The 12,338-nt window shown below is 40.6% G+C and overlaps 1 protein-coding gene across 27 annotated transcripts in view; it reads left to right on the top strand.

Moving 5' to 3' along the window:
* SOX6 (SRY-box transcription factor 6) overlaps positions 1-9,467 on the top strand; it is a 603,909-nt gene extending 594,442 nt beyond the window's left edge. For all 27 annotated transcript variants that reach the window (XM_081280977.1, XM_081280953.1, XM_081280954.1 and 24 more), the window contains one exon: positions 2,854-9,467. In XM_081280977.1, the coding sequence (XP_081137103.1) occupies positions 2,854-3,157 (304 nt within the window). In that variant the 3' untranslated portion in view covers positions 3,158-9,467. The remainder of the gene's footprint in view (positions 1-2,853) is intronic.
* The last annotated feature ends 2,871 nt before the right edge of the window (positions 9,468-12,338 follow it).

The raw sequence follows: 12,338 nt of genomic DNA, 5'->3' as shown, positions 1-12,338 counted from the left end.
GATGATAATTAGCCTGCCCAAGATCACACAACCAATAACTGGTGGAGCTAGGATTTGAACCCAAGTCTGACCCTGAGCTCTTTGCACTATACCACAAACATTTCTTCCTAGAAGGCCTTCCTGAAGCAAAGCCATCTCTCACAGTGATAAGTTCTCACTCTAGCATTCACATACAACCCAAAACAGTTGTGTGTGATTTTGAGACCCTTACCAGAGCCCAGCATTTCTTAAAATCCAGGGAGTAGCCCCTGAATTCAAACTATCACCACTTCAGACTTTGGCACTGGCTGTGGGCTCAAAACAGCCCTCTCAATCCATAACCCACATAGGCTTTTGAATAGCCCATGTGCCTCACTCTGGAAAGTAAGTTGTACAAATGCTGTATTTGCTTGTTTATTTTTTAATATTTCATTACCAGCTTAGAAGACCAGCTTAGAAGATTTTGATTCTGATTCAAATTGCTATGTATTTTTCTGACAGTGTGAGCTTGCCTTTCTCATCCCAGTCTTGGTATCTATCAGAGAATTTATGACAGGGAAGAACTCAACTCCTGGCTGTGGAATTTGTATTTCTTTACACAACCAGTTTAGCCTCTGAACCTCAACTGGTCACTTCTGCTGTGAAGAGGGAAAATGCTAGCCTTTGGTTTATTATGAGATAATATGAAAGCATCTATGTATATAGTCTCTCCACACAGAGTAGGAGCTCAAGTTAAATTTATTTAATAGACATGAAGATATAGATATTTTTAAGAATGAACTTCAAAAATGACAATCTGTTCTTTGTGAAAATAAATGTCCTTTGTGGAAATAAAATGTCCCATTTAATAGTTTGTGTTAGTTGCAGAGTTTAGATTAGCTTGCTAAATTGGAAAAATCTGTAAAATGGGTTAATATTGCAGTAAGGTCTTGCTCTACACTCTAATAATGTGATTAAGGCAAAAAACATTTCTATTGCAATTATCAAAACTTAGTTACCAATTCAATGAGGCATTCACTGCCTTGGGCAGGTTAGCATGAAATTTAATATGTGAGAATTTACCCAAAACTTAGCAAAATGTATATTGCTTTTTAGAATTTGATTCAATGAGAGAGGGTAACCAGTATTTTATAAGATGTTTTTATACATAGATTTATACTCCTCTATAATTTGCTTCTTTCAGGCAACCAGACTCAACAAATGAATTATAGAAATTGAAACAATATCAGTGCTTAGTGTCAATTGAGTGCTGATAGGTTCTATAGAAGTCAGAAACTTTTATGAAACATAGCAAGCTTAGTATATCTATGTATTGAACTCTATTAAGAATGATGGAATTAAAAAAATCAGTTGACAACATAGGTTCAAATTCTGGTTTTTCCAGTATGAACACAGTACCTGAAGCAAGGCCTTATTTTCTTTGAAAAATGCCAGTAGTAATTAAATGAAATCACACACACACACACACACACACACACACACACACACACAGTATTTTACATATTATGTTAGTGAAAGGTGATGGAATTGTGACTATATTTCATGGCAATCAAAGGATATTTTTAATGGTAGCATGGGCAGACATTGCACAGTATTTCCAAGTCATTATCATTCTTTCTCCCTCTACTTGACTGGAGGGAAGCTGGCCTCTGTGAGGAAGTATGCTCCTCCTGGACATGCCAGAGTAGCTGGTAACACAGCACTTTCCTCATGGATTCAGGAATCTTCCTGTGAGAGTGGGGTAGACAGAGTTTCAATGATAGTGTATAGGGTTAATAGCAATTGTCCAAGCAATAACTGGTCTGAAGCCAGAGCAAAAAATGGTGGAAGAATCTTCCAAAACTTTCATGACCCCAACTTTTACAATATATGAAAAAGAAGGCTCAAAAAGGTGGTGCCAATGACATTTTGAAATGAATACTCAGCCATAATTTACTGTCTCTAAAGACTGAGGACTACTTGGTGAATATTACATCTTTGAACATATTATTTAGGTATAGTCTCTGAGTTAAGTAGATCTTCAATTCTTGTGTGCCAGTTATAGTGCTTAAGTGAAATTAAGAGACAGAGTAGCCATGTCTCCTTATATAGGCAGAGGTTGACCTTCACAAAGAGTCTGCTAAGTTTATGTGAACTAGGGTCACATTATGAAGAAGTGATCTGGTGTGATCAGGCCCTGGCACATGCTGGGATCTAGGATGAGGCAGCATGTCTGGTGGCTGTTATTCACTTAGGTTGCAGGCTCACCACTGTCTGCTCCCAACTTCTTCAGCCTAGAACTCAGGCTTAAGAAATCCAAGATGATTGTTCCATAAGTTCCTGCCCTGCCAGGTCAGCACTGAAATAAGTAGACATTTGCATGGATACCAAATAAATGCTTTGCTAAATCTGATTCTTCGGGACATACTAGGTCCTTTCTCATGTTGATAAAGATGACACCAATCTACTTACTAGTGTAATTATAATATGTCTCATGCCACTGGTCTATTTTAAAAAATTCTCTCAGGGCACTCAAAAAAAAAATGATCTCACATATAACTTGATGGTATTAACTATAGCACTTGTCCTTGACGTCACATGTTAGCCAGGCCTTGCCATATTTGCCAACCTAAAAGAGCTCTGCCTGTATGTTGCAAAACCATCAGTAGATTGCTCCATTATGCTAATTTAACCCCCAGTCATAGTGTCAGGGAGAGTGCCAGGACTACTCCAAGGAACACTTGTCACATTTTGTCACTTGCTTAGGACGTTAAAGAGGACACCCCTCTGACAAGTGTGGGGGATAAAGCCCAAAGCCACATGAAAGAACGTACATAGATCTATTATATAGAGATATTTCCCCTCTATTTCATTTTATTTTTTGAATCTATACAGGCAACAGCCTCAGATTCCAATCACCACAGGAACAGGTGTTGTGTATCCCGGTGCTATTACTATGGCAACTACCACACCGTCACCTCAGATGACATCTGACTGCTCTAGCACCTCTGCCAGCCCAGAGCCCAGCCTCCCAGTCATCCAGAGCACTTATGGTATGAAGACAGACGGCGGAAGCCTAGCTGGAAACGAAATGATTAATGGAGAGGATGAAATGGAAATGTATGACGACTATGAAGACGATCCCAAATCAGACTATAGCAGTGAAAACGAAGCCCCGGAGGCTGTCAGTGCCAACTGAGGAGTTTTTGTTTGCTGAATTAAAATACTCTGACATTTCATCCCCTTCCCCCAACAAAAAGTTCTTAAAGAGCCCGCATGCATTTGTGGCTCCACAATTACATCAGCAGAATGGTCTTAATTGTTTCGTAAAGTGTGAGACAGATTAAGTTTTCCCTGATTTTTCATGAACTTGAGTTTTTTGTCGTTATTGTTATTGTTGTTGTTGTTGTTTTTTAATTTAGGTGAAGACATATTAAATATGAGACACCAGGACTTGAAAACTTATCTCAACCCATAGCTGTCTTACAAGTCTTATATTTTTGTCTTACTTTTTTTTTCTTTTGGATGTTGATAAAGGTTTAAGTTACTGTTTTAGATGGGGTTAAACATTCTCACTCAGGTATGCTGTGCCGGCCTACAGGTTGTGAATGTGTTTTTATTCTGAATTACTTTAGAAAACAACTGAGGATTTCGTACCGTGAAGCAGGACTAGTCCACGGCATGTGCCACTGCGTGCAGAGCATATTCAGAAGGCCTCGGAATTCCATTTCTCCGCGTGTAGAGTTAAACTTTGAATGTGCCAAACTTTTTCATAACTTTTGAATCTTAATATTTTGAAAGTCTTAAAGGAGATACTGCAAAGTCTTAGACAATCTTTGGCATCTTAAAATAAAATAGCAAACCACACTTTTTTTTTCCAGAAAATGGTAAAGTACTCAGGAATCTGGAGACAAGATATTGTAAGGAATGAACAAGGTTGCCACAGTGCATGTACCCAATTGTGTTTGCCTCTTGACGTGCCATCAGTGCGTGACGTGGTATGACATACACACATCAGAGCCATCACCACACCAGATACCGAATTGGTGGTCTTCTCTGCCCAAGACCACCTCTCACTACATCCATTATCCCTTTGCCTTTAACCCTGACATTCAGTCTTAACACATTTTCTCTTAAATAATTTATTCATTCCAGAATGTCAAGGGTCCATTTACTATTTATTTAAAAACAATGTTGGTGGCATTAATTTAATAATTCTTGTTTTTCACCCTCCTTCCCTGAAGAACTTTTTAGCCCTTTTCACCTCCTTCTCCTGCTAGATACAAAAGATGTACATATTGATTTTATGTCCCCAGAGCATCTGGAAGCATTTCTGAAACAAGATACTATTAAATACCTATCTTTATTGTTTTTAAAGATGAGTGTATATCTGGCTACAGGGCTGTATATTTGGGTCTAGGTGTATACTCTTACACTTAACAGGTATGCAGGTATGCCCCTGAGGTTCGCTGTGACCTTGAGTCTTTTGCCAGAGTTTCCCCCAGTTCAGTTTGCAACAAGTGGTAGGATCTGCATTGGCGGCATTTCCTCTGAATTCCATTCAACAGTAAGAGTCAACAGTGGTGGCTGCCAGGTGGGAAGGCAGCAGAATCCTGCAGCCAGACCTGAAGCCCAAGGCTTGTGGGCCATGTAGAGTATACAGTGCTACTGTCATGGGCTGGCACCTTTACACTGAGTTGCCTAGCTGGCACATCCAGGGAGTTCTTTGCAAGTTCCAGGATGAAGGAAGCCAGATGACATTCTCAAAGCAAAGACAGAGGCAAATAGTCATGGAACATTCAGAGAACAAAAGAAAACCATAGGGAAGGAGAAGGGGGGAATACATTCCCTGTATGGCATGTTCCTACTGTCAATTCTGGGGAACAGATAGCTCATGAGACAGCAAACCTTTGGCTGACTCCCCGTATCTATGTCTATAAGATGAACTGCACTTGTCACTCAAGGAGAGCTCTGGAGATGTGCTGCTGGGCTTGGAGGCAGTGAGGTTTCATTCCCCATCTCCTAACTACAGGAAGCTCTGCTATGCCATTCAGACCTTCCTTAACCCAGGGCCTGTTGCCTGTGGGGGAGCTACTCCCAGAGTGATTTAGTAGGAGAGTGTCAGAGAATGAGACAGTTTGCCTCATGGGACAACCCAGAATCTGATCACCAAGACATAGGAATGGCCCCAACAGATTTCTTGAGCCATTTTGTCACTTGGAAGAAAATAGTATATCTTCATATTTATTTAAAGAGTGCGCCAGGCCAAACCTAATAGCAATAAATAGGTTGAGCCAAGCTGTCACCGTCTCTGACACTAGCTGGGAGTGCTCTCTATAAGCTGTTTAAGGTACTGATAGGAATGTTTTGTTCTTAATATTGATTGGGGATTGGAACTTTGTTCTTGTACATTTCTTTCAAATGAGGAGGAGGTCATTTTTCTTAAAAAATGAATATTTATTATGTCTTACTGATTTCTTTGATTATATACCTCTCCTCCTCAGTTCATTCTCATGTTTTCTCCCCTTTCTTTTTGGTTTTGGCTTCTGCGCTCACTCCTTTCTTATTGTGCTGCATAGGTAGTGTGTTGTATGACTAGCATTGTATTGTATGTAATTAATTTTGCACAAAGGCGAACATTTAGCATAGTAGGTTAATTTTGTTTGTTTTTATGACCATGCCAAAATAATATTCTGGGCTGGTGGAGAACAAAGGACTGTTCTTTAGGACTGAAACTTGATTTTGCTTGTAGTAAGAAAAAAAAAAAACAAAAAACACACACACTCACAGATGTTGTTTCGTAAGTGTTATAAGCACTGGATATAAATGGTATTTTTTATCACTTCTGACTAATGTGAAACTGTTGTACGAAAACTACACGAACAAAAGTCATCTGTTTCGACTCGTGTGGGCTTGCCTCACAGTTGCCGGATTTGAGTCATTTTTATGTCTTGTTATTTCATTTATTTATGCAAAATACATGTGTGTATGAACACTTTGTTTTAGCTCCAGCTCTGCCTCAGTACTGGGGGTGCAGTAACTTCTAGCCATTTTCTTAAAAATGAAAGGCTATTCAGGAATGATCTGATTGTAAACGCCTCTTTCTTTGGCTCAGACAGTAATGCTGTATTAGAATCTAAATTTTGTGCATATGAAGTTTATTCTATTTATTAGCCAAGTTTGGCTCTAAATATTCATGGAAATTAAGGATGACAATCATCGGGATCACTTCATTATATTTCAGTGGGGCTTAAACAAAGTTTTTATGACTTTACCATCTCATTTTAGAGTTTTCTAATTGTGTAAATATAACATAGAAATAGAATTTATTTTTGGTTCATGAGTACTTAGTGAGTTATAAGTTATGTATTTCATTTTTGTTCTCTATCCATATGTGTTGGTCCAAACTAGAAGTTGACGAGTCACTGTACTTGCTGGGGACAGTGAATTATCAGCTACAGTGAGGGCAGCATTCATCCTGCAGCTAGGCCAGCTAAGCCCTACACTTGGGTTCTTATTCAGTTTTGAGCCCGCTGTCCACAGACTCAGACTTTTCCCTTTTTTCCTTATAGAAAGTAGATGAATTGAACATAGTAAATTTCCAGTACATCTAGGAGAGAGTCAGTTTGCTTTGTGAACCCACACGAACCTTCTAAGATAGTTCTGTGACCATTTAATAGTAAGAAGCATAATGACATTTTACAGGCAAAAATCTGCCTCTGTGATTGGCCATGAATAATGTCGCACCATGCCAGTTAAAGCATGTTGTCACCTTTTTTCAGTGCTCCCTACTTGATGGTATCTTCAAGTCAAAGGTAAAAATTATCTCCATTTAATTTAAAAGCATACAGGACCAGGGTTTTCTTTGTCATTTGTGATAGGGACACTGGTAGACAATCCTTTCCTTAAAAAAAAACAAAAAAACAGGCCATATAGAATAGGAAGGACGAGAAGGAAGGAAGAAAGGATGGAAGGAAAGAAGGGAGAGAAAGGAAAGTTCATCTGCGGACGCGAGCAGCCAGCCTGGCAGTTTCTCTACTTCAGGCAGTGTCCTTTGCCCGAAGGTGTGGAAGCTCTGTTGTTTTACACGAGGACCCAGCTCAGCCTTTCAGGAGCACATCAGTTTGCTTAATTTGGTATTTGATACTCTGCAGCCTTGTGCTGGGGCCTGATTTGATTTGCCAGGGTCCTGACACAGACTCCCAGACCAAGTTCTAAATTCAGATGTGGGCTCACAGTGCTAGTGAGCTGGTCAAATTTTGGCCTCCCCTGGACATAAGCGACATGGGAGCCTGGGGTGTTTGAAAAGGGTGTGATCTCTCTAGGGCTGAAATTAAAGGCTGCTTTCTTTGCCTTATGAAGCCAGACTGCTTCTTTGGAGCACACCCTCCTGAGCCAGGAGCACAGGGCTGGCTGAAAGCAGAGATTGTTTCAGGGAAGCCCATCTGCCCTCAGCAGGAAGGCAGCCTGGAACTTGAACATCACTGCCCAGGCTGCTGCTCTTGATTTATTTATTTTGCAAAGAGTTGACCTCTACCAACTCATTAGGGAAAGGAAAAAGAATCAGTTCGTAGTTTTAAACCATTCAAGAAGTCCTATACCAAGTGCCAACAACTGCAGAGGAATGCAGCTAGAGGAATGTATTGAAGTTATTACTGGGTCTTCCTTTTTAATGAGAAAGTGACAAAAATGGTTGCTGTAGCCTTGCCTGATGTCATGCTCGTTTATCCAAGGATTGAGTTGGCACTTAAGCTCACTTCTCAAAATATAATAATATCATATGTCCTTCTACAAAAGCACTTGCATCATTTCCTTAAGTCATGTGCTCCCTGATGTGTTTTCCTCCTCAATAAACAACTTCTGTTACTTCTGCTGATCATGTTCTGTTTCTGATGCCACATGCTATCGAACGTGCCCCTGTGCTGATAATCATTAAAAATATTGATATGCAAATACATTTCCTTTTCATCCCCATCTCATCTTTTCCTTTGGGGACAGATTGCTTTCCAAAAGATCATGAACTAGTATTCCCAATGCTGGTACCTCCAGGGGCAGAGGGGAGGGATGGGTGGGGTAGGGACAGAAAGGTCTTGCTTCCTGCAGATACTCTTCCAATCAGTGTCTGTGGCAATAGGAATGCTTGAAGGCAACTCAGTGACATATCTTGCTCAGTAGTTTCTTATTCCTGAAGAACCACAAGCATAAAGTGAGGCCTCAGTGCTGGTGCTCTTGGAGTATGGGGAATGTGCAAATATTTAACTGTTTTGTATGCTGCACATTGCAGATCTGCTCATGTGCATTCTCCGTTTGTCTTCCTTTGTCATGTGTGTTTTTGCTTTTTTGAAAGTGCAGTCTTTATTGTACCCTTCTCCAGCTTGTAGCAAATTAGAATGCTTAGCATTTATGTTCATTCATTATTGTATTTGCCATGTAAAATTTTTATTACCTTAGACAAGCTTATAAGCTGTTACTACATAACTTATCTTACTGTAACTCTTTTTATTTCCTGACATTGTAATTTGTTTGTGATGTATATTGTGAGATTGTATTCTATGTTAATTTAATCAGCACAATTCACTGACATGCTGGACTGACATGCTGGCTGCTGTTTCGAAGTGTAAAGTTTGTGTAGGGCTGTTGGGACAACTGTAACTCTGTTGTCAAGGTACTGTGCTTTGGTTCCTATAGCAACACTGTGGGTGTGACCCTTGAGACTCTAGGGACATCTAATACACCCTGGAGCAAATTTTAACTGCAGATTTTCTTTGTAGAAATTCTATGTATAACACAGGTACCTACTTGGCCCATGGCTGGTAACTATTTGGGCAATTAGAAAAAAACAAAAAACCCATAAAAACTAGTGTCTATTGCTGCTTTGAATATGTTTGAAAGTCTGAAAATGTAAATAGTTTATCAAAAAAAAAATCTTGTACAGTCCAGTGTAAAGTTTTTAAATGACCTTAAGGGTTGCCATCACATCTTTCTCACACTCTCCTCTTGATAATGAAAAAAAAAAAGTTCGCTAAGGATTCAAGAAATGGAAAAAAAAAGAGAATCTCTTCAAATTTAAAGGAATGGATCATTGTTCTTAGCTTTGTTGCATACACAAACCTCTTGGATTTTGTTGTGCAGTATTGTCGTGAGATAAAACTCAACTCATTGAATAATCTTTCAGTGGTACTTTTCCAAGTCTTCCCCTCCTCTGCCTCATAATTAAGGGAAAAGACAAAATTGAAAGATGCACTCTTTGTCTATCCTGGTGTATGTTGGCACCTTAGCTACTTTTTTTTTTTTCATTTTTGCACAAGGTGCTTTCCTGATCTGTCAGACATGCCATCCTTGGGTGATAATGTATATGCCATGATGGGCTCAGGCCCGCAGGGGAGTGTCTATAAGAACTGCCTATTTATGCTCATTTACCTCAAGACTGTCCTCTCTACCCTAATCTAGTTGTCATCACTCCATCTTTTGTACTGCTGTTGACACTTACCAATTAAAGATAAATTTTGTTTTATGACCTTTGTGTACAGCTTCATCTGTTCCCCGAAAACAGTTCCCCCTGGACCCAGCATGCCCCAGGCTTGCCACCACCTGCGGCTGGAGCCCACAGAGCTCCAGTTCTGTGCCAGAGCTTCTGCCTGGTGGGAGGGAGAAAGAGCCCAACATCTTGGACTCCTTAGCCTGGAAAGACTTGCCTGCATTTTTCATCTCAGAACATATACTGCTGCAGCAAGAAATGTTTATGGATTTAGATGGAAGGAATAGGATCCAAGGTGGATTTTTTTTTTTTTTTTTTTTTTTTTTTTGTCAAGAGAAGATGAGAGAGAATGTCACTGCCTATTTTCCTGATTTCTTCACGAGAGCAAAACAGTTTCCAAAGCTCAGAGCATCCAGCTGAGATTCAAGTGATGGGATCTCCAGGACCTGCCTCTCACCTGACACTGACTGCTCCAAGCCCAGCAGCCACAGCAGATGGGCTGCACTCAGGATCCTTCCCTCCCCCATGGGTGGGATGCTTGGCCCATTTCTCAGCTGCTTCTGCCTCAGAGAAGGAAGCTCCCATCTCATTGACCAGCAATGAGTTGCACCTGGTGCAAAACTCAGCTCCCAGTGACTTGGCTTCTAAGTGTACCCAAAAAGATTTCCTGGTGCCTTGAGAGTCTGAGGGCAGGGCTTGGGTAGCGGGCTGCCTTGAGCAGGGTTCTTGAAGGAAGCTTGAGGAACCAGTCCCTGGAGTGCTGTGAATGCTCCAGATTAGTGACCCACAGCTGCAGCGTGAAAGAGACAGAGGAGAGGCCCTGTGGCTGTTGCTTTTGGTATTTCCAATGAAAAAATGCCTCATTAGAGAAGAGGATTTGTGAAACGTTCTTTATCCCAGGCAAATTGTAAGATTGATACAAGCTGCTTGAAGTTCTGCAAACCTGGCATCCCAGGATCCTCCTTTCTGCCCTGTGGGTTGTTTTTTTTTTTTTTAAGCCTAAATCAGCCTAGGGCATTAGATTAAGAACAGTGTGGGTGGGAGGGAAAGGGAGGGAGAAGGGGAATAGCATGGATGGTGGAAGGAGACCCTCATCATTATACAAAATACATGTATGAAGATGTGAAAAAAAAAAAAAAGTGTGGATTTGGGGAGTCACAGAGGCCTGGCTCTGCAACTTGCTGGTTGTGTGACCTTCCCTGAATAATTCCTCTGAGCCAGAGTTTTCCTCTCTGTAAAATGGGATTGTAATCTCTACCTATTAGGGTACTAGGGGTATGAAATGGCAGAACTAAAATATGGCTGCAGGCCTGACTCCTCTGCCCAGAGAATGTCTGAGCCAGAAGGGATCATGGGTCAATGTCACCAACTGAGCCAGGTGAAGGGCCTGCCTAAGTTCTTGGCTCACATGAGGTCCTATATGCGATTACCACCCCAGTCTTCCTTTCCCTGTCACCTTCTCTGTTTGGTCAATTTCCACTTGTCTTTCAAACACCATCCTCTGGTGCCTTCCCCAGACTCCCAGTTTTAAGCTCTTCCTCAGAGTTCCCATGGTACTTTTAAAGGACCTCTCTGATCTGCTTTATCACATCATAATGATTTGTTTGTCTTTTCTGCTAGATGATGATGGATGAGTGCACTGAGATTCTTTGCTTTAGGAAGACGCACAACTGGGTACCAGTGTGTCTGTGTCTAGAGCCACAGCTCCATTCTTCCTCCTAGGTATCTTGGCTAGAATGAGGAAAAGGATAGACTGAAACAGGACCTGTTTATGGGTTTGCCTTACTCTTTCCTTGACTTCCCAGGTACCCAAGGTTACCTTTTACTCCTCTCTGAGACAAGGAGTACCGAAGGCCCTGTCCCCAGGCATCCTACCTAAAAGGAAGCCCAGCTGCCTTCACTTGGGGTGGAGGAGGGCAAGGAGCCCAACTGTGAGCAGCTGTTCATTCCATATCCTCTCCTTCCTTTCTGGCAAAGGAAACCCACGATCCAGGTACTGGCCTTTTCCTTAAGAGCACTCTAGAGCTTTGTTTGCTCAAATGTGGTACACAGGTACCCCTGAAAGCACTCCATGGGGAACTGAGAAGCAATCTTCAGGAAGGATACTCATTGTCTTCTCTATCCTCCTGGTCAACAACACATTGTAGGGTGGGTAGGTTGAGGATCACTGTCCTCATTTGAAATCTCAGGATAGGACATGACCCAAAGTCACACACAGATTAACTGGCAGTACCAGCATGCACACTTGTGTTTTTAATTCTAAAGACAGAGTAGACGATGTTGCATATGGCCCCACAGTAGTTCTTGGAAATTGTGCATTATTGGGACAACAAAAGATGTTTTAAAATGGCAATAATTGGTACTATGATCCAGAAAGTAATACAATAAAAATGTAGCATTTTTCAGGCTTGGGAAATAATAATTTGATGACACACAATATTGATATGACCTATTTCATCAACTAAACCCAAAAGGTTAGATTGAGAGAAACAAGGTCAACTTTAATTTACTAAGTACAATAAATTAGGTTTCAGACTTTGGATTAAGATTAATCAGCTAATGGATATTATTGTACATACCCCAACTAGGGCTATAGAAGCAAGGGGAGTCATTAGCACCTTCTTTTATTTGAATCATTCATCATTCTATTTTAAAGTTCTTATCACATGATAATTTTAATAAAAATTCAGCCTTTCCATTATAAATATCATTACATGAAAAAGATAAGTGAACTTGGGTCCATTTTGTGAAATGCCAAATTTGAAATTGAGATACTTTTGGAAATGAAAGAAGCACTGATGTTATTGATGAATAACACAGGCAGGTAGAAAAGTTAGGCACAATAAACTGTCAAAGAGTGACATGACACAGCAGTACATTCAAGATCCTGGCTCATGGGTAA

This window comes from Spermophilus citellus (genome assembly GCF_964194105.1).
Source record: "Spermophilus citellus genome assembly, chromosome: 2".
NCBI lineage: Eukaryota > Metazoa > Chordata > Mammalia > Rodentia > Sciuridae > Spermophilus > Spermophilus citellus.
The sequence above is the reverse complement of the archived record's forward strand: the minus strand, read 5'-3'. Positions and strand labels throughout refer to the sequence as shown.